Below are 24,224 nucleotides of genomic sequence, written 5' to 3' on the forward strand. Positions count from 1 at the left end.
GCGTAAAACTCTGTCTGCTAAAGAACCGTGAATGACGTCATGTATCCGCTGTGCGTCTCGTAGTTTCTCATGCCAATCGGTTTTGCTCCATGGTTGCACCATTTATTTATTTATTTATTTTTTCTTGCATCACTGCAGCTGTAGTACTAGAACCATAACCGTAATTGCACCATCCAACGGCAACGAGTTTTGTTGATTTTATGAATGATTTTATGAAAGAAATTTGTTGAAAATATAAACATAATTAAATCGACGGAAGTACATATCTAAAGTTGCTTTGAAAACTGTTCCATTTTATAATCTTGAAAATCCTGTGGTTTTTCTCACTGTTAGAGTTTTTAAAACGAAATATGCTGTTAGAAGTGTTTATGTTGTGAGGTATTTATGCTGAAAGGATTGTTTATGCTGTATAATGGTATTTTCTAAGTCAAATACTATAGTAAAGAGGAAGAAAAAACCTAAAAAGAGTAAAGTTGATGGACTAAAAGTCATTATCAAACCTAAATCATACGACGGTTCGTCAAATTGGTGCCAATTGCAACAAGTATGTCTCAAAAAATTTTTTTACATCACATTCATAAAATGTAAAATTTGCAAAAATTAACTGATGATTTTTCTTTTGATTCAGTAATAAGTTTTAAAATGTAACATTATTTGAAACTAATTTAAACAAAATAACAGGTACACTAATGACTTTATTACATTACTAAGGTTTAATTTCAGTGTTATTTATTTTCGTGTTACATGTAGTACAGTTAAGTACTATTATTTCCTTCAAAATGAGCATCTAATACTCAATTTCATGATCTACAATTCCATATTGCTTTCTGGTTAGAATCGCAAAGAGTAGTTGAATTCCCTCGTCATTGAAGGGTTATTGTACAAGAAGTAAATTCTTTAATAAAGCAAATGGAATTTTGAGTATATACAATAGACCCTCGTTTTACGAGGTTTAAAATTTGACACCTTTATTTTATTTTATGCGGATGCGGCAATGCAAACAGATAAAATTTTCCCCTCGTTCAAAGTAAAAACTGCAAAAGATACACGTAATCAAATGCATTTTGCCGTGCTAATAATCGAGCTTGGGTCACTGGAGACATTTAATGCGATTGATTTCAGAGATCTTTCCAGAAGTAGTTGTTAGACTCGCACAGTTCAGAACTCACTGGAAGAAGAGCTAATAAAAGTGACAAAGGAGGCCAAAACCAACGAGGATACCGACGTGGGTGACGCACAATCAAAAAAGTTCACTAGACAGTAGAAAGGATCTTTCTGATTTGTTTGTAAAGGAAGATTCTATCATGGAAATGATGCAAGTGATCATGGATGCGTTAATGCTCTGCAAAGAGTTACGAAGAAAAAGTCTTAATGAGTGCCAAAAGACGATCATAGCCAGCTCCTCTTTCTAAACAGAACACGACATTAATTTATGTTTTCTTTATACATGTTGTGCATAAAAGTCGATATAAGTACACATTAAACTTATTATACAATTAGTCATCACTAGAATGAAGTATTTTGTTACCTACGGAACCAAACTCCTATTTTAACACTAGAATTAGGTCTCAATTTCCGTGGAACGTAACCCCTGCATTAAACGAGGGTCTACTGTACTCAAAATTCTGTTACTTGTTATTACTACAAGGATTGCACATTGTAGCAGTGTCTGCATTGCATCATGGCCTGTCTTTTCTGTATAATATAGAATATCTCACTGCGATCAGAATGACCTTAAACTGGGAGAACTGCTGGGTTAATGATAAGTAGGGCCGAGGTAGCTAATCGATATTGCATCAGACTTACAGCTGAATGGTTACAGATTTGATACCGGCTGTGCCGCTTGAAGATCATCTTTGTTCTGTTCAAAAGCTAAGCATAAAGTGGCCCAGCAAACTTAACTGTTGGTTTCATCATTCTTGTTTGTTGCCTATAATTCTTCATGTCTTGTATGTAAACTATTCCTTTTTTCTTAACATTTCATGAAATGAAGAATATTTGTTTTATTATTTTAGATTAACTTACTTCTATGTTGATTTCTTTCCAGGTATGCAAAATGCTTGATAAAGATAAAAAATGCGAGACTTCCACTAAACAAATAAAAGATGGTAATTCTTCATCTGCTTATAAAACTGATGACAAAAGTTCTCGGAGAAAAGATTTTAGAACAGATGTAGCAAAAAGCAAAAGTGCCAATTCTAGTCCTGGGAAGATGCTGAATGATGCAAAGTCTAAACCAAAATCTTCTCCTTATAAGAAGAAACCACAGTCATTAGCAAAAAATTCTCCAGCTTTTGCCAAGCATGCAGATGATCAGAAAAATGAAGGCTCTGATCAATTTTCTTTTAATTTTTCTCAAAAGTAAGATCATTTGCGAGTAATAATCGCATTAATATATTTTTAAAATGAATTGTAAACAAAAAGAATTTTAAATATCTGAGTTGGCTCTTTCAGGAGTTAGCTATATTTAGGCTTGCCAGATTTCTAAAATGTTCAACCGGGAGACCAGAATATCCCCCTCCCCCCCCGGCGTAGGGAATATTCATAAAAGTACACATGAAAATGCCTGGTTGATTTTTAAAAGTTAGTTCTATCTCAATGCTATGAATAAATGATTACTAATTATGAACCGAAAGTAGGGGTTATAAATAGTAAATGGCCTGGTTGATTTTTTAAAGTTAGTTCTATCTCAATGCTATGAATAAATGATTACTAATTATGAACCGAAAGTAGGGGTTATAAATAGTAAATGACGGCAGCAGATACATATAAATATTTTATTTCCTACATGTTCATATTTTTAAGTTACTTTAATAAGAAGAAAAACTTAGAATTGAGGATAAAATTTTAATATACATGCATTGCATATATTATATGCTTAGCCAATGCATATAATTAATATGCATTGGCTAAGACTTTTTTTAGAAAGTTTTTTTTTTTGTTTTGTTTTGTTTTTAATCTTATTGTAAAAATCCTCACAAGCTAATCACATTAATTTTACAAGTCAATGTTTCAAACAAGACAAAGTTATTATTTTAAATAATCCTTCACAACTAATTATTTTTAGACTTTTTTAGTCATCTGTAATAAAATTTATCTTTTTCCTGGACGTGAAGTGAACCGGCCGGGTCAATGGGATTTAGTCTAAAAACGGGACCTCTGGCAAGCCTAGGCATTTGTTTATATTAGTTTTTAACTTCCTTTAAACAATTAAAACATCAAGTTTAAGGAGCATTTTGCAACATATCAAATGAGGCAGTGAGAAACAAAGGGATGTAAGTGGCAAAATCAAAAAAATGAAGGTAACTAGTACAAATAGTAGGGGAACCTCTCCTCTGTCTTGGGGCACGAGATAGTACCAGTAGCCCTGGTAGGTGCTACTGTACAGCATGATTTAGAAAAAAAGATCAATGAAAGCCTACCCCTAGGACTTTATATGCATTTTACTCAAAACTTGAAATTATCTACTTATATCTTTGCTTCTGACTGCCTCAAATGATAATTCAAAAATATATACATTTGAGTCCTGGATTTTGGCATGATAGAAGAGTACGAATATTCTCAAATTCACAGTATGATAATTCTAATACTATATCACTTTCTTTGAATACTTTTCATCTCGGAAGTTTTTTTTTTGCAAAAGAGCCACTACTTGCAATGTTTCCTTTGCGCTACAGCACAATGGTCATAGTGGACACTTTTCACTCCAGAGTCTCCCGTACCTGCCACCATTTGTGGCTTAACAAGTTGGAGACAGCTCTGATTTTATGAACCAGACCAGAAATCGACCAATCCCTGGTCCAGCCACCATAAATGTAGATGGTGAATCTTCGAACCTAGAACCTTCTGGTCACCTTTCCAATGCCTTACCGATCAGGCCACCATGGCCAGGTCATATTAGATATGAGAGGTTGACCGAAAAAGGGTCAGGAACAGGAAAAAAGTCACATTCATTCTGATGTTAGTGTTCCAAATTTCACTAACACAGAATTTTATGCTTATTTTTTATTTGTTTTTTCACTAATGATATTGCAACTGTCTCAATTTTTTCTCAAATTGTCTCAATTAAGTTACAATATTCAGATTATAACTTGTGAGGTACTTTTCTAAAACAGCTGCTTGTTGTACATGCTGTAATTTTTCATCAGCCATTTATGATTTTTACAGATCCTTTAATTAGTTGATAGTAAAAACTAGTTTGTCTAAATTTAAATCAAAAACTTATTTTTAAAGTGAGTTTATGGTTATGAAATAAATATTTTGTAATGTCTTTAAATTTTGTGTTTGTAATGATTATTCTGTTATTACTTTTAGGGATGGAGATGTTAAAGAAAACTCAAAGTTTAGAAATAACATTAGGTGAGTTAATAATAATTGTAATGAAAGAAAAAAACCGAATCAAAGCAAAACATTGAGAATTTCAAAAAATAATTATAACTTAGCATCTCAAACTGCATATATCATATGCATGCTAATAAGAAAAGAAGCAACTATGAATTTCTCTATTTGGCATTTGTTAAAAACTCATAGTTGTAACTTAGCAATGTATTTATTTATTTTCTATGTCAAAAACAATTTGTTTGCTACATTTGTTCTACAACTACATGAATATCAAACTTGCCTGACATTTGACATCAATAGTTTACTTTTTACAGAAATACTTACTATCAAACTTACTATCAAAAAATTTGTAAAGCAAACTTTCACATCTGATGACATTATATATCAATAAAAAATGATGATATGAGGCTCGAAGTTTTTTATCAGAATATTTTCCTACCGATAATACTAAAGTTATATTTTTTATTCAGTTTCATAAGGCAGCATTTCTTTTATTTAATTAGATTAACAAATGCAGTTGCAATGGATTGTGAAATGGTGGGAACTGGGCCAGCAGGAGTGGATTCCGTCGTTGCTCGTGTGTCAATTGTTAATTCATTTGGCGAATGTATTTATGATGTATTTGTCAAACCAAAAGAAGAAGTAACGGATTATCGGACTAGAATCAGTGGTGTTCGAGCTTCAGATTTAGAGAAAGGTGAGTTTTTGTGATGTTTTACATTTCAATCTGTATTAAAACATTTCAGCAAAATCCAGGTAATTTTTGTAGATTGAAAAGCTAAGGATGACACTCAGAGCTTTATTTCTAACACATCGTGGGAGTAGTTTAGTCTCCAGAACTCATTTTCTTGTGTAAATAACTGCCTAAATTTCCTCTAATATGAAAATTATCATAAAAAAAGAAAAGTAAAGGGATTGAGTTATAAAATTCAGAGATTAAGGGAAAAATTTGCTTTATATTAAAATTCAATGTGTGAAATTTCAGTTGGATGCTAATATTGTTAAACCTTCCGCTTCCTTTATTCATTTGCACTGGAGTGGTATTAATCTGAGCACCACCTAGGTATTGGTGGTAAATTTCAAATCAGCATTCAATATTCTATATCGGGGGTTCCCAAACTTTTTTGCTCAGTGGCACCCTTTGAAGAATCAGAATTTTCTCACGGCAACCTAGTCTTTTATCTTATCTATTACATTGTACATATGGATACCAAGGATATTACGTAGCACCCCCTCATTGCTCCCTGCAACACCCCTGGGTGCCATGGCACCCGCTTTAGGGGCTCCTGTGCTGTATATCAAGCATGGGAAATATGATTCTCACTGTTTTATTCAATTTGGTTCCCAAGGACATTTTTATAAAGCTGTGTCCTTTCAAGACATTTAGGGTTATTAAGCATGTAATAATAAAGTCTTTCAAATCAGTTATTAATTTCTCAACTTATTAATTTACTACTGATTGGAATTCTTTAATCTGGAAAAGAAAAAAATAAAATTTTTTACCCTTTCTCAAAATTAAGAGATGTCTAAAAATTAAGGCCATGAGAACATGTATTTCAGTAATTATTTTAAGATTTTAATATAGTCAATTTTAGAATTGTCAATGCGGGTGAGATTACTTAAATGTTTACCTGTTAATCCATCATGCTAGCATGTGAATTCTTCGAGAAATACTGAACTTTTTTGTGAATGAAAATTTCAGAATTTCATAAAAGACAACCATCTGTTAAAAGCTGAGGAGTGCAAGCATTTCTCATTTACTGAAACTGATTTATTGAATGAGAAATTTTCTTGCTGTAATTTTACTTATTGGGAAACAAAAGAAATATGAGTTTCTCACTCTCTCTGCTGCTGTAGTGTAAACTGAACAACTTGCCTTTGTAGCAAAAAGCAGGCAACAAAATGATTAAATGTTTCTTTAAAATATTAGTGTTCACAATATTTTTTACAAACTTTGCAATTTTTATTTTCAATGCTAAGACGTTTTTTGCAACAAAGTCTTTTATATAATGCATTAATTTTAAAGTTACTTATGTTTTATTTTAGGTAAAGAATTATTTGAGGTACAGAAAGAGGTATTAAGCATCATCAATGATAGGATAGTAGTTGGACATGCTTTAAAGCATGATTTTGATGTGAGTAGATTTATTTTTTATCTTTTGCTTCGTTCACTGAATATTTCTTCTTTAATTTTCATCGTGAAATGCTGTTATTGATCTATAGTTCATTTTTATTGTTAATGCAATTTGCATCATCGTTAGGGATGGCAGTGAGATATATTGTATCTTTTTCATATACTTCCTATCAATAAGATACATAGTGATTAAAGTTTGGTTTTTAGGTCTAAGTCTCATAACTTTTTTTCCTTCATCATTAAAGAGGAAAAAGTATTCAATTTTGCATGTGTACTAAGTAATCTGTCAATGTAATCTGGTTGCTGTATATTGCTTGCTTGCTCTATCTGGTGCTGCTTGCCAGCAAGTGCATCATGTCCAGGGTTGTCAGATGTCCCGGATTTCAAGGGACAGTCCCGTATTTTGAAAAATTATCCCGCGTCCCAGGGAACTTCCATACGGGACAGTCAGAGTCCCGTATTCTAGCTAATAAAAATATTTTACAAAACAAGACATTATTTTAAGGGGAAAAAGTAAAGTAAAACAAAAAATGTGAAATAAATAGCAATAAGAAAATCATGTGGCAGCAAACACAGAAATTATTTTCGTTTTGGTGGCAGACCATGAGGAGCCAAATGATTGCTTCCTTTTTGCTCATTGACTAATGTTGGAAATACATCTCTCGAACACTCATTCTTCTGGTTACCATTCAAACGCTCTCTGCTGATCAAGCTGTTCAGTTCTGTCGTTCACAGCACAAGTTAAACTTATAAATTTAATCGAAAATCTCAGGCCAGTGCTTTAAAACATGTTTTTTTGACAGAAAAAAGAAACAATTTTTAGACCATGGGTCTATTTTTCGTCATTAGCCTGCACGATAAACTTTAAAATAAGATGTAAATCAAAGATCAAGAACTGCGGAAGATCTCACATAGGAACAAAAAACAGGCTACAGAAATAATATATAAAGATATCGAAAACCAAAAGCAGATGCTAAAAGATTGCTGCAGATTAACAGCAAAATGCTAATATTTCGCGTGACACATGGCATCAAAGAAACACAAAAATATGACAAAAATACTAAGAATCGGACGTGTAAAAGCCAAATGTGCATGATTTTGGACATTTCAATTGAAAATAAATGACTAAACTATTGAAAATAAATACCAAGTGCTTTCAAACTGGCACTGTTTATTGGTTTTTGCTTCCTTAAAAGTCTTTTAAGTTACAGCTTGTAACAGCTGAAAGAATTAGTTATTTGCCCCCATCCCCCACACTTTATATGGTTCATTCATTTTATTTTCCAATTTAAGAACAAAAACTAGAAATTTTGAAAAAAAAAGTAGAAGTGTCAAAATTTTCAGATCATAATTATTTGTTTCACTTGTGTATCTGTTTTTCAAAACATTATTTAACACAAGCAGTAACTTATACTTTATGTAGTCATTGTTTGGATATTAGTAAATCAATTGTTTTATTTAAATAAGCCATACTTGCTTAATGATATTGTTACCAAATGTTTGTGACATCTCAAAGTACTCTGTGATAAATAATGTAAGTCTAATTCATGTCAAATGTGTCTTTGGAGACAGTTATCATGTACATAATTCATCAAATTCTTAAGAAAAACGTGAGTTAAGCTTTTAGATTTGCATCAATTACCACTCATATGCTCTCAAAACCAGCCTTAGCAAAACTTTGTACTGTTTTTCTCCTTTTTTTTCTTTCCTTTTTCTTGAAGATGCTAAAAATCCTATGCCTTTTAATTCTTTCTCTTTTTTTTGCCCCCCCCCCCTCGCCTTTTTTTAGTCCCAATCGCCGCCTCTGAAAATGATTATAAACTATTCAAATGTCCTAGGAAGTAATTTGCGAATGTTTTGAAGTTTTTATTGTTGCAACAGTAAGACATTTGAACCCATGAATAACAGTATATATCCTACGACTATATCATACCTGCCAACCCTTCCGGATTTCCCGGAAGTTTTATGGATTTTCATGTCCTTTTCCGTTTTTCTGGTTATGAGCAAAATCTCCTGGATTTTTCTCTCCAATTTTGGCCCTAATGATACTTTTGTGGAACGTGGCACCACGTTTTAGGCCAAGTAGCCAAGGAAAGGTAGGTGAATCGCACAAGAAGACATGAGGCAAGATTATGACTTCACGGAGTGATACAGCGCATGACTTCATCGGGATCCAATCAAAGCGAGCGTAGTGTCGGGCAACTAGGGGCACAATTTCGACACCGATTATCTTCTCGTTCTCTCAGTTCGAGCTGTTTTTGCTTTGTTCTTTTTTTAAGATGAGTACGAGTAAATGTTGTTTCCAAACTATTAAGGAAAACAATACAAGTAATATTTACTATCGAAAGTAAGTTCAATTGATATGAAATTCATAACTAATATCATATTAAATGTAAAGAGGGTAGGTGTTCTGTTTGATTTTATTTCGCATTAAAATCTTGTGGATAAAAATATAAAAAATCTTTCAGATATTTTTTCTTGGAGGTTGGTAGGTATGCTATATCCACTAATTCTTTGAAGCAATAATAACCATGCCTTTTAGTTTCATAAAAGTGCCCATTCCTCAAAAAAGTTCCCTTTTTTAAAAACAGTACCCTGCCATTTTTTAATCCTGAGTGAAGCTTTGCTTTAGCAAGTTAATGATGTCTCTCAAGTATTTTTTTTTTATAATGCGCAGAAATAGTCATGGCTGAGATGATTCATTAAATCAGTCGATACAAAATCATTGCAATCTCTGCTCTGAAATTGTGCAATTAAAGATCAATATAGAATTTTAACAGCTGAGGCTAGGAATAATTTACAGTCCCAGTCAAGCAAAAATACATTTTGTTAGAATTTTTCAACACATCTGAGAAGACTGAAACAATGTTTAAAGATTTTTGTGCTAAAAGATTGGTATAAAACTGCATAGTATGCCTTCCAGCCTGCTTTATGATTTTGTGTTAATAGATCTACCATGCTGAGAGTTTTCACGTGTTAAATGTATTTCACTATATTACATTTATTTATTTTTTTATTTTTTATTCTTTTAACTCAAAATGTCAAACATTTCAGTGATAAAAATCAAAATGGTACACATAACTTCTTGCCATCTTCCTTTTGATCCTTAGCAATTTAGATTATTTCAAGGTTTGTGCATGCCTTATAAGCTAATGCTTTTTAAGAAAAGAGCAGTTAAAACTCCTAAGTAGTTGCTTTCATCTCCTTGCAAGTTCCTTATTTCTTCATTTTGTAAATAAGTGACCTTAAATTTTTCTTCTACCATCAATCAGGGATGAGATTTTTCCGGCTTTTGCTGGAATTCCAACTTTTTCTGTTGGCTTTTTAAATCTTTCCTCCTTTTCCTCCGTTTTTTGCCACTTTCAAGCCTTATTTTTCTCAAAAATTTGAAAAAAATACAATTTTTTTAAAATTTTCGGTTTCTGATTTCTTAATCTTTCTAATTTTTTTCCTCGCAAATCTTCATCTTCCTCGATATCTGCCAAAAACGTATGTTTTGGAATCATGCCAACGACGTCAGACAAGTGCTGCGCTGAAAGTTGCATGCCTCGTTTGAGATTTCAATCTTTTTGCATCCTGCAAGTATTTCAGTTATTTTTAATGTTGAGTGGTTTTTTACTATATAGTCCAGTCATTATAGTAAGTTCACCTCGGAATTCGAGATACCCAGCTGTAAGTCTGTAAATACTTGTATATTGACACCCTAAAAGTTGTCTCAAAACCTACATATGGTAGGGTGTATGCAACTATTAAATTTCAAAGTCAAAGGTCACTAAAATCGTTTTTTTGCGCTTTTTTTTTGTAAATATCTCATTTTCTATGAGTTTTTTGCTACTTGTACTTGTTATCAATATTGTAGAATACAAAATTCTCTACAAATTTTGTTTAAAAAATTTTTTTATACGGTGAACCGTTTTCGAGATAAAGGGCGGAGAGCGCGCGGTCACAGGATCACTTTAGGTCAACCGGTGCCTCCGGTCGAAAACGCGCCATATATAATTGATGAACTATCAATAAATCAATGATTATAAATATTTGCCAATTTTTATTAACTATTATATTTGATTTTATCATTTTTTCCTAGCCTATCCACGTTTTATTCAGTATTAATTTACTTAACAACACTTACCTGCCTATGTAATTGCAGAATTGTTAATGAAAATATAGGAATTATATTTGAATTTTAATCTAATTAATGTTAATAACTTCTTACATGATGGAAAAAAAACAAATAAATTATAAATTAATCTTTTTATTAAAAAATATCATTCAATACATTTATTTTTATTAAAAATAAAAAAATGGAATAAAGGGTACAAAAACCACAATTTATAATTTTAATCATCTTCTTCCTCTTCATCGTCGTCTTCTGGCTGCTAATAAATTTCAAACTGGTCTTCATTATCGTCTTCAACGACATTTATCTCAAGTTCTTCCATGATTTCAGGGTCAAAGGTTCCATCTTCGTTATTGTTGCTCTGATATGGTACAGCATTGAGATAAGCTTGCCCATTACATTGGCTACAAGCTAAAGAGCATTGCAAGCCCGCTTTCCTGCATCCGAATCGCGAACCACAACCACTCTTGCAGTTGCAGAAAATTGTATTTAGCAAATCTTCTGGAGCAGGTAGTAAAATTGTCATGATAGGCTCCAGAAAATCGTTTCGCATTTCCCAACCCCATACCTGGGGTCCCAAATCATGCCCTGACCAAGTTGTAACTTGATAATATACACCTTTGAAATGTTGATGAGCAGCTGCACTTGTTGGTGGAATATTTGAAAGCTGCACAGGTTTATTAAGTTTTGTTGACTTGACGTAATGCCAGTGGCGCCGACTCCATAGGGCTTGAGGGGGCCCGAGCCCCCTCAATAGTTTGTTTTGGGGGGCAGAGCCCCCTCAATAATTTAAGAACATTATTTGTCATATTATGGTTTCTAAAATCACAAAAACATGTTGGTATTCTTTACTTTCCTTGTTTGAAGATAGTTACATTGTAAAATACATTCAGTATTGAATTAAAACAAATAATTATTGCGATAGTAAGCAGGTTAATTGAAAACGAGTGGTGTGAATAATGATGGTGTTACGGTGCTGAGAACACTCATAGAATTTGTCCCAATGCGCGAACCTTCGAGTGAAGTCTGTCGCCAGCGGCGCTCTCATCTAAGTGTTGATGATCTGGAAAAAAATTGTATATTAAATGGAAGGCGTGATAGTTTTCTTCCATTATTAGAGTTAATAAAGTAATCTGTATTAACTGTTTTAACTCCATTAAAGCATTAATTTTGAGACATTATGTTTACTTAATAAACTCTGAGTCTTATTCAAAGCAAGCTTAAATTGGTTATTTCACTTATAGTAATCAAAGTGCGACAGCAAACTTTTATGCTTTATTCTTTTAATGATAGTTTAGATTTAAATATCATTTCAATCTTTTCAGAGCTATATATTCACTGCCTTGTAATAGACTAAAAGCATAATTATTACTGTAAATTAAATCGGCTTTTTACGAAAATACCATGCGTTTTTTTTTTTTTTTTTTTCAAAACCATAAAATGTGTCGGCTTGTTGAGTTTCTCAGAGTGTTGATTTACCAATAGTCGGAGTTTTTGGGGTTCTAATGTTGATCATATAACTCTAAAATGCTTAAAAAACTTTAAAACTCACTATTTTTTATCTCAAATTTAGGAAATTTCCCCTGGCAAGGCCCCCGTTATGGCACCCTCCCCCAGTAGTTGTTATAAATCAGTGCCACTGGGGGTGCCTTTCCATGCAAGTCAAGTGCACTACCTTTTATAGTGCTGTAGTCTAGCTATGGCACTGTAAAAATGTCCCTCACTTAAGGCAAGTGAGATGATCTAATTGAAGTAGAAAATTTGTGTACCAATTTTTAGATTGATTTACTTTGAAAACGCCATGTCACATATTGTTTGTTTGTATAAATTATACACATCAGAAAACATGTAAGTTGGCATTTTCAAGGCACAAAAATCTAAACTTTTTTCGGGGGGGGGGGGGCTCCGTGCCTTAATATGCTCCCTAGACCCCGGTGACATCCGGCCCCCCCAATAATTTTTCCAAGTCGGCGCCCCTGCGTAATGCATATAACAAAGATGATCGAGACTTTTCACAAATTTCGGAGCATTATCGACTGCCAATAAAGTTTGAGTTCCACTGTCTAATAATCTCTGGGCCGAACAATTTTCTTCCTCAAATGCTGCAGCTAGTTCATCCAAATTTGTCAGTTTCTCAAAAACTTTTAAAAATGATTTTTTTTCCCTTTTTAAAAAGCCCAGAAGTTGTGTCACAGCCGCTTAATGCGCGCACAGGGTGGCGACAGATCAGGGAAATCAGGGAGATCAGGGAAAAATCAGGGAACTTTATCACTCAGGGAAAAATCAGGGAATTTTGAAAAAATAGCCAAAATTCAGGGAAATTTTATCAAATGAAGAAAAAAAAAATTTTTCCTTGCAAAATTTTAGTACTTTGACTCCCTAGGAATTTTTCGACAATTATTTGTTTTAAAAAAGTAAAGTTAATGAAGTGTCATTATACAGTGCCACATATTTGTGCATATTTTTTCCTCAAGGTCAAAGTATTCAATCTTAGGATGAGTTTCCCAAGATTGCTTCTGTGTCTGTTAAGTTGTTTATTTTACATAGCTTGAATTTCGCTTCCATGCATTCCACGCTACGTAAAATAAACAACCCTACAGGCAAAGAGGAAGCCGTCATTTATGACTTTGGTCCCTTGCCTTTACTCATTGTCTTGAAGTAATTAGCATACTATTATCATGATTTCAAGAAAGAATCTTTGTTTTTTAAATTAATGCTGAAAAAATCATAAAAGTCTCACTTGGCTTTTTCAAATTTAATTGCTAAAATTGAATTTTGACTTTTTTTTGCCATGGTATTTTTTGTTGGCACTTCAGATTACACGAAGGAGTTTTATTTCAGACTTTAAAACTTTTATTTTAAAACCATATGTATATACATTTTGAATTTAATAATTGTTTTTGCATTTTAACGTTGTTTGTTACTAAAGTAATCTAAGATTTTTTTTCGACAACTAATGAAATCATTTGAAATTGAGTTGTGTACATAAGTAAATATTTTAATTTTTTTTAGTAGTTAAAATGCTGTATTCATTCATTAAAACCTACGTTCATGATTAGAGAATAGCTGAATATGACTGGTTGTTGAAAGATTTCAATTTGTTTTGCATAAATATGTCTTATGCCGTGTGCAGGTAAAAAGCAGTAACTGCACATTTTTCTTTTTTTTCTTTGCATTTTTGTCATCTATTGTACGTTATCTTTATTGTACATACCTGCTTATTTGGTTTCCGCTGACCAAAACGTCTAATTCCAACATTTTCCTATTGTTAGTGCTGAATCCACCACACATTTCTCCAAATATCTCGAAAACTAATTTCTGCAAATACTGCCGTTTACCTGCAAACGGCAGTATTTACTTACGTAAGTAAAACTACATTGCGTCCATACTTTAACTATCACTTGTTTGTTATTCTTGCAGCAACAATTATACTGCTTGAAAATTCAGTTCAAGATTATTTCCATTTAAATTTTTTAGTTTTATCATGATTAGATATGTCTTTAAGAGTGGTTTCAATAATTTCTTAGAATTCTTATGTTAACTGGTTCCTGGAAGTAAAGTATTTGTTTTATATTTCCTACAATATTTCTCTGTCGATAATTTAACATTACAATTTTTACCAAGAAAAAAAAAAGGAGCATCTTTTCAAAATATATTTTTAATTAACAGCTTAAACCGTTTTAAACACTGCATTTTATTTAATATGTAATGCTTTTCAGGTAGGGCAAAGAAAAGAAGCCATTATCATTGGTAACGTAAATCAGGGAAATTTGGTGAACTTAATCAGGGAAATTAGGGAAAAGTCAGGGAACTTTTTTTTCCAGTTTCTGTCGCCACACTGGCGCAGAAATAAAATATGTGTTTTGGAATGAGGATAATTATCAAAACTTTTAGTCGAGTATATCTCCGTTTTTACATTTCCTTTCCCAACTTTTTTAAAGAAAATTTCTTGTTCGTAAGACAGTGTACGCTCAATTGAAATGACAAGTAAATCAATATCTTGTTCTATTATAACTGCAGTTTTTTCAGACTTTGATTCTTCAATTGCAGTTTCAACAATAAGAACATCCGCATCATCTCTGGCTTGTTTAGTAGTAATATTTGCTACTTGTAATTTTTCGATTAGCATATTAATGAGCATATCTTTGTTATTTCGATTTGATAAGAATTTTTCTTGAGTAACTGGTACAACCAATGTTTCATCGAAACAGACAAATATTTATAATCATTGATTTATCGATAGTTCATCAACTATATATGGCACGTTTTCGACCGGAGGTACCGGTTGACCTGAAGTGATCCTGTAACCGCGCGCTCTCCGCCCTCTATCTCGAAAACGGTTCACCGTATAAAAAAAAATTTTTAAACAAAATTTGTAGAGAATTTTGTATTCTACAATATTGATAATAAATACAAATAGCAAAAAATCTATAGGAAATGAGATATTTACAAAAAAAAGCGCAAAAAAAAAACAATTTTTATGACCTTTGACCTTGAAATTTAATAGTTGCATACACCCTACCATATGTAGGTTTTGAAACAACTTTTAAGGTTTCAATATCCAATTATTTACAGACTTACAGCTGGGTATCTCGAATTCCGAGATTCTTACCTAATTTAAGCTTAAATGACTGGACTAATATGCTACCTTATAACTGCTTATTTTATTCATTATTTTCAGTAATATTTTTATTACTTTAATTTATTTTAGAAAAAATGCAAGAGTTAATAAAAAAATGTGACTTAACACCCACAGTCTCAAATTTTATTGAAACTTGGCATGGTTACTTTGTGTTTTTAAGAAAGTGTAAAAAATATTTATTGTGAATCAAACGGTTTAGGCTTTACAGCCTGTTAAAAGTTTTGTGATTTCATGAGGCAGCTGCAAGTTGTTCTCTTGATTCTGAAATCTTATTAGGAAGTTTTATAAACAAATTTTGGGTTCCAATGCAAGGAAAAAGATAACCAATTGTTTATATACATATATACAGTCGGACCTCGATTTAAGGTCACCCCTCGGGAACTGACTTTACTGACCTTACTGACCAAAACTGACCTTATAAGTGGGGTGACCTTATAACCGATCCATGTATATTTTTTTGATAAATAAACATGTATGTACACTAATTATTTTTAAAATTTAATACATACAAAAATATCAGTAATTAGGTTATAATTTAATAGATTTGAACTAATTAAAACTTTTGGAAGCAATAAGACATTTTGAAATGATTTTTTAGAACTTTCATTTAGAGTAAAGTTGCATACAAATATGCCCAAGCAGAGAACTGATGAGCATCTTACCTAACTTAAAATTATCATAACTACAGGACTGAAAGGATTTTTCTTTCGTTTAAGCACAATGGTTTCTAATTGTTTTCTGAAAATTTTCTTTGGCTTCTTATGACTGGTAAAAAAGTGTGATATGTACATGTTGAGTGCCCTTATTACTACTACTTCATATTTTAGCGTTGCTGTCGTAATACTCACTTTCTACTGCATTTTGTGCACTACATGCTACGTAATAGGAATATGACTTTTCACTTTTTAAGGATCGTATATTGCGAAAAATTCTTGGAAGTGAATCTAATAAGCACTGAAATTATTTAGGGAAATCAGACAGAAGTGACCTTATAAGCGATTAATGTATTATGACCTGACCACATATTCAATAAGACACAACATAGAATTCCTATTCAATGAGCCGGGACTTTAGAAAAATGACCTTATATGCGTGGTGACCTTATAAGCGAGTGACCTTATAATCGGGGTCTGACTGTATTTATTTATTTTCAATTCTTACTATGAAAAGTATGTTCTACCACATAAAGAAATTTTAGATTTTTCTCTTTTAAATTTTTACTTTACAAACAGACCTAATTTCTTAGGTCCGTTTGTATTCTTATCATCCCTTTTTCACCATCAGGAATTTGGATGTCCCTTAGAGTCCATGTGGGCGGGCCTATCTGCCTGAATCCGATCACAAAAACAGTTAATACTCTGATAAAAAGCTGAAAGCAGACAAAATGATTGACACTGAATGCTTCACCCACACATATTTCGAGTACTTATCCATTTTCAAATTTGTGTTTCCAAACAGTCTTAATTTTTTTTCTTTTTTTGAAAGAAACTATTTTCAATGTTACCCCCCCCCCCCCCCCCCTCTCATTTGAATTTGATTCCGATCTGACAAAGTTTGAGAAGCGCATAAATGTATATTTCACTTTAAATTTAGTATGTTTGTGCAATTAATATATCGTCTGAAACCAAAAATAGATAATATAAGAGTTGTGCACTTATTTTTTCCGAAATTTGTTTTTTAAAAATATACCTTTCAACAAGTAACCAAGGTAATTAAAAATTGAAAAGAATTCCTTAAAAACTCCTTATTTTTAATTTTCAAACTTGAGTATGAACCTTGTATTGGAATTACTATTGTGGCCTCCACTGTTTTTGTATATTTCACTTCTGCAAAGAGAATTTCAGTTCTCTAAAATATGCTAAATCATTTTCTTGCATCTGAAACAAAAAACCCTCATACATACATACATGCATATAATACATAGATATGCTATCACACAAATAATTCAATTTCTCTTTTAGCTCTTATAACCGTATGTCTTTAAATTAAGCAATAATTCAAGAAAAGTTTTACTGAATGCATTTTATATAAATTTTTCTTTTCGTATATTGCATTATAGGTGTTGTTTATCAGTCACCCAAAGTGGAAAATACGTGACACTGCATGTTATAAACCGTATCGTGACCTTAATGGTGGTCGTACCCCCTCTTTGAAGAAATTGACATCTCAAATTCTTGGTTGTGAAATTCAAGGAGGAGAACACAGTTCTGTAAGATGTTTTCAAATCTTCCCTATATTTTAATTTATTTTAACAACGTTGTAATTTTGGATTTGTGCTTGCTACATTGCAATTTATTTCTCAAAAAAAATCAGAATTTTGATTTTGTTGAATGAAATTTTTCAAACTACTTCTGTCAAATAATTATGTACAGAGAGAGACGGACGAAATTGTGAAATCTTAGGAGGCCAGGAAATGAATTTAGGCGACTAACAAATTACTTCTCTGAGTTTATAGGAAAATTCAGTGTAACGTGGCTTCTCAAAGGTTCTTGTTCTGAAAGAACTGGTAGCCAAGGTATTTATTTTTGTTGCCTGGGTAACCTGGCACCCGGATTCGTCAGACTCTGATTATATGAATTGCTTTGTCGTATTTTGTAGCAATATACCTATTAAATGTGGTTACAGTAAAATATTATTGCATATTTTGAAAAACTTACTTTTTGTGCTCATATGTTCAAACTATAACATGTAGTCTATAACTCAGTTATTTTCCTGTATGGTATAAATTTATTTTGGACATAGTCTGATGTTTTGACTATAAATTCCTTGATTAGATTAAGCCAAAATATAAAAATGTTGTCTCCTGTTTTTGTTGTTTTTTTTCTCTCTTTATACATTTACATTGTTAAAATTCCTAGTAATAACACTATGTAATTTTTTTAATCAAGTTCTCACTTTGGTTTGAGGGTATTTCAGACTATATATAGTAAAAAATTACACATCCTTACCCATATCGATGTTTTCAGTTAAATAAGAAAATAAAAATAAAAAATTCCAATAAAAAATAATTGAAAACCCTTGATTTATAAATTAATTTTTAAGTGAGCCAAGTAATAAATGCTGAAAATCTTCTTGCCCACAGCCGGGTTCAAACCTGAGACCCTAGGGTTGCTGGCCAAGCGCTTTACTGGCTGAGCTATTCGAGCGACAAAAGTTCGAGCTATTGATGCAGCAAAAAATGCTTCGTGATTATCTTGATTTAATTTCAATTTATTGCTGCTCCACTCCTATTATTCATAGCATGGTGTTATATATAGCCTATAGCATTCCTCAATGAATGACTATTCAACACAAAAGGAATTTTTCAATTTGAACCAGAAGTGCCTGAGATCAGGGCGTTTAAACTAACAAACTCTTCAGCTTTATATTATTAGTATATGTCTAGGATTATGAAATTTTGTTCATGTGTATTTTAAGCATAAAAGAGGTTCAGTCTTGTCAAAAATCTAACAATAGTTATAATTGCAATCATATTTAACTGGTATCTAGAATTTTAAAGAGCTACAAAGTTAGTATTCAATCATGTTTCAATTATTAAAATTGTTGTTGGTATTGAAGGAGATGCTGCTGTAAAATTTTTGGTGTGCAATTGCAAAGCATTGAACCACATTCGCATAACTTTTTAGAAAAAAGTGTACTTTAAATTTGCAGGCTCAAAATTTTTGATGTCTGATCTTGAAGCACCAATACAAGAATCAGCTGATGTGAATGCAAATCTAGGAACCATTCGTTTTGTTCACTTTCTGGAAATCGACAATCATTTCCTAGCCACTTAAAGCGGCATACCACATCAAGTTTTCTTACAAGTACATAGTGATGCAAGAATAGCAACTGGATGGAAAAAAATTGTGAAATAATTTATATAGCAAAAGGATGGAACCATTAAAGCTAAAACCCCGTTATTGGTTCTCTTCTCTTCTGCGATTTTGTAGACTAGTAGCATATTCTTAAAAGTCTTAGAGACTAAGCATTTGTGCTGGATATGAATGAGAAACAAAGTTTATGTTACGCAGAGTTTCATTAGTAGATTAAAATACTCATATTAACAATAAACAAAATTGTGCATTTTTATTACTAATTCCTATATAAATATTTTATGATTTCAGGTTGAAGATGCACAAGCAGCTATGCTGTTATATTTAAGACACAAAAAGGAATGGGAACGTCAACTGAGAGCTAAAAAAAGAAAAAAGGCTGCCACTGATGCAGAAAAAACATCCTGATGTTTATCACATGAAACATGTACATATGTATACAATAAATTATAATAGTTTTTTTTTTACTGCAGAGCATAGAGTTACATGGTTTATTTTAATATATGTTACGTGAAATAAATTTTCATCATAAATGTTAGTCTCATTTACGCCAGTGTTTTGTTTGTTTTACAACTTAATTGTCCTTTTTTATATTTTAAGTTGTTATGATTACTTGTGGTTCTTTTTTAATACTTTATACAATCAGCAGGGCTCCATCGATGGCTAGTTTTGGCTGATGGTTTTGGATGATCTGATGATTAACTGAAATGTTCACTGTTCGTTTTTGTGCACTTTCTGGACATCCACAATCATTTCGAAGCCTCTTGAAGCGGCATACCGCATCAAATACTGTTTGCTGAGGCACAACAAGCAAACAAACTGTTGTTTTACTTGGTTAAACAATTTTAAAATAGCAGGTCTTTTGCTTAAAATTGTTGTCTACAATTGCATTTTAGGAACTGCAATTTCAAAAAAATTGGAGGGGAAGACGGAATTTATTTCTATTTATTTTTCAAAAAAAAATAAAGAAAAATTAATTTGAATTTTGACATCTTGAATTCAAATTATGTTTTTCGCAATCACGAGTGTGTTTCTGTAGGCGTGTGTGTTTTTGTGTGTGTGGGAGGAGGGTATGTGTGTTTATGTGTAGAGGGTATGTGTGTGTAGGCGTTTGTGTCTGTGTGCTGGCATAAGTGTGTGGGTAGTTGTGTATATGAATGTGTGCACGGGGGGGGGGGAGTATGTGTATGTGTGTGTAGGCATATGTGTTTGTGTCTGTGTGCAGGCATGAATGTGTGGGTAGTTTGTGTGTGTAGGTGTATGTATGTGTTTGTGCGTGTAGGCATATGTGTTTGTGTCTGTGTGTGTAGGCATATGTGTTTGTGTCTGTGTGCAGGCATGAATGTGTGGGGAGTTGTGCCTATGTGTTTGTGTGTGTGTGTGTGTGCGTGTGTGTGTGTGTGTGTATGTATATGCGTGTGTGTAGGACATGGATGCAACCTGGAGAGGGCTTTCGCTATAGGAGCAGCATCGTGAGGAGCCCGTCGACGGTGATGGTGCGGTGGGAAAATAAAATGATAGCACGCCAAAAACAGTCAAATGAAAGCAATAAGCAATCGTGATTGCTCAAAAAAAAACCAATCGGGGAGAGTGCTCAGAGCTCCATCCATTACCCTAACGTGAATAAATATGGCCTGTAACCGCATTTTAAGACTTCAATTTCTACAAATTTCCGAGAAGTCCCCTGTGCTGTTCTTTCCCCTAACATCACCAAAAACCGTCTAAAATTGCGTTTTTAAAACTACAAGTTTCAAATTTGAGAGATTTGATGAGCAAATAAAATCAATCTAATAGAAGAGATTTGGTTCCTATTGTGCCCCCCCCCCCCCCCCCACCTCTAAAAAATATTTTCTAGTTTCGCCACTGTTGTGTCTTGATTTATACAGCTGATTCTAATCTAGCTACGTAGAAGTTGAATTCTTCATTAAAAATTTCAATTTGTAGACGAGTTTTTTTTTTTTTTTAAATTCATAATAGTAATCAAATTTTTCGACTTTTATGCATGTGTGCAAATTAAAGTGTTCAAAGTATAGTGCAATATTCGACTTGAATGCAATAAATGTCAATTTTTGAACTGAAGGAGAAAGTATACATTTGAAAGTTTTTTGCAGCTTTGTGAAGATTTTCTTCTCTTGACTATGGTGCCATTTCATGATCTAAAACTGAATTACCACCAAACTATTTTAGGAAAATGCCAGTAATTTGTCAAACGCAAGCATAATCAAAGACGTAAAATATGCTAGTGGTCACAAAATCCTCCAAGTGAAACGATTTTTCTGGGGGGAGCGGGACAGGGGATTTCTCAGTTGGTGGTCCGGATTAAAAAATCAAAGCTGTCTTCAGGGGTCCCATCGAACGGGTTAAACCACAAATGGTGGTACATGGGGGATTTCTACTGAGGGAGATACAAATAATGATACAGTAAAACCTGTCTACAACGGTACTTTTGGGACCTAAAAAAACATTGTTATAGACAGTTTGATTATATATGCTGACATTTTGCTGGGACCAAGGAAAGTATCGTTATAGTCAGGTTTATTGTTATAGACAGTAAGGTTTCATATAAAATTCTTATTAATACATAGGTTTCACTGTATGTATTAATAAAAATTAAAAAAGCTCTCAATGTACTTTGGAATATCCATTTAAAATATGGAGCTTTAACAACATACATACAAAACCCGAAATACAAATTTTCAATTCAATAGTTTTTGCAGTCCGACTACATAGCAGCAATATGGAAGACAGCAAGAAAAAGAGCTTAATGCCTTTCAAACTAAAAGCCTGAGAAAAATATTAAACATATACTGGCCAAATAAAATATGCAACTCAGACGTATATGAACGCACTAATTGCAAACCCATAACCAAACTGGTAAAAAAGCACAAGATGGTCATGGATGTTGGATATGTTCTCCGAATGCAGGGAATAGATCCAACAAGAACTGCTCTCACGTGGACCCCTGATGGCAAGAGGAAGCGCGGACGTCCAAAACAAGCCTGGCGGCCATATTGGTGAACTTACTTTGAAACACAACTCTAAAAACACTAAGCATGTTGGAAAGCCCTAAATGTTACACCATGATTAAATGTACCTGTACTTATGCAAGATTTTGAGGATTAGTCCAAAAAATGTTGAATTTTAATCCAATTTTGTTCTCAATTCAATGTGAAAATTTAATACCAAAAACTACGTTGCAGCTGTCGGCCGCCATTGAAATGGTTAAACTGAACCTAGGCCGGAGAGTATGCATGAGCGACGAACCATTACGGAGGAAAAGATTCTGCTATTAGCTTCTGCGTGGTTTGATGATACCTTTATTAACGTCTTTCATCCCTTGGTGTGCCAAAAGGCATCAGAACCATATTTTAAGAGGTGAAAAAGGGCACCCACCTGGCACCTCTGGTTTTAACACTGTAGCTTCAAATTTACTCTTTTAGAAATTTTCGCCGAAGAGCGATCGAGCCCTTCCTTTCCAAAGATAGAAAACATATTGAGATTAATCCAAATATATCATGAGCCGAAAAAAATAAAGTTGGGTGACTAATTTGAACTCATACCGTTTGAAAAGTATCAGCTCCTGTATAAAATAGTAATTTTCTTTAATCCCATAAAAACATTAGAGGAAAAGAGACAGTAGCAACAAAACTCACAGTTCTTCACTCCCACGAGACCATGTTATGTTTTAACACTATGAAAAGTTCTCGAATGTAACAATAAAACATTTTGGAGTGTTTATTAGTTAGCAAATATAACTCAATATTAATTTCGGGAGGAATGTTTTTACACATTTGAATTACAGTGAAAGTTCGGTAAGTCAAACTTTGATGAACCGAAAACTTCCACTCGACGAAGTGAAAAGTTATTCCTGTCTTACTGAATGGAGAATTTATGTTATTTATTTTCGGTAAGCTGCATTTCGTCGAATCGAAGTATTCGATAAGCAGAACTTTATTTCATGTCCGTCGGCAGATTTTCCTTGCTATAATGTACCATCGTAATTCCATGAGTCGAGAAGTAGCTTTTTTCGACCCCAATAGTACGAACAAAAAGCTGCGCAATGGGGTTGTTTCAATCAGTCAAAAGTACTGCTTTTAGTCACTGAAGTTGAAACAATGAGCGAAATAATAATAATAATAACATGTAGTGAGCCAGGTTATAATTCAGAAGTGAATTAAATATTGCCTCCAACGCTTACTATCAACCACTATCTTTGCCACTGCATATGTGCATATATGTGAATTAAATATTCCACTCTGCACTAATGGCATCAGTATTTCATCATTTGTGATGTCAAGTGTAGAAGCGTAAAAAATAAATTTGAATATGCACACCGATTAAAATAATTTTTTTAAATATTAAACTTTCTCAAATTATTTAAAAAATGGTCAGATCCTATGATTTTAAGCATGTTCTTTCAGAATAAAATACTTTTAAAATTTCGGAAACAACCCCATTGCATCAAAAGGTGGCTCGAATAAATCTCGCACAAAAATTTACCAAATGAGTGGAACTTTTTACAAAAGAAAATGAGTATTCCTTCAAACACAGGTTTTATGGATTTTGTTACAGTTGATGACAAAATTTTAGTTACATATAAACTTACTAATTGATATAGCCTTCTCGAGAGTTTGGAACTCAATGAAAACTTTGACATAAAGGAATATTCGACTTATAAAGTTACAAATTATCGCGAATTGACAAGTTCAAAACTTTGTAACGCAGACATTGCAACAAAAACTGTCTTCTATGCTTTTAATTACAACATTCTGTTGTTGTTTTATAGTATGTTTTCTTAGTAAATTATTCAACTGGAACACCATTAAAGTGTTTTTAATTTTGCACTTGATGCTGAATAAAAAGAAAAGATGATAATGGAATTCTTGATGGTTCTTAGAGAAAACAAAAATGTCAAAAAAATTAGTAAAAAGACAAAGCCATCTTATTCTTCTCTTTGACTTCAAGCCTAAATAGCTTTCTGGATCTCAGCGGTAATTGTCCGATTTTGTATTAATTCGTTGAATTACTTACATTAGGTTCACTGCGTTTCAAGTAATGCGGTAACAAGGTCGCATAATTAGAGAAACTCTTTTCTTTGAATTTATGTAATGCATCACTGACATGGTTTTTTATTGGCTGGTGTTTACTTTCTTCCTATTAGTATCTTTATTTTTC

The 24,224-nt window shown here is 32.8% G+C and overlaps 1 protein-coding gene across 1 annotated transcript; it reads left to right on the plus strand.

The window, feature by feature from the left end:
* Positions 1 to 176: 176 nt before the first annotated feature.
* Positions 177 to 19,568, plus strand: LOC129216306 (uncharacterized). Its single transcript, XM_054850516.1, has 7 exons — positions 177 to 544; positions 2,048 to 2,361; positions 4,315 to 4,359; positions 4,845 to 5,038; positions 6,388 to 6,476; positions 17,294 to 17,443; positions 19,341 to 19,568. The coding sequence occupies exons 1-7, from the start codon at positions 413 to 415 to the stop codon at positions 19,455 to 19,457; spliced, it is 1,041 nt and encodes a 346-aa protein (XP_054706491.1). The 5' UTR covers positions 177 to 412; the 3' UTR covers positions 19,458 to 19,568.
* Positions 19,569 to 24,224: the final 4,656 nt, after the last annotated feature.

This window comes from Uloborus diversus, chromosome 2 (assembly GCF_026930045.1).
Source record: "Uloborus diversus isolate 005 chromosome 2, Udiv.v.3.1, whole genome shotgun sequence".
NCBI lineage: Eukaryota > Metazoa > Arthropoda > Arachnida > Araneae > Uloboridae > Uloborus > Uloborus diversus.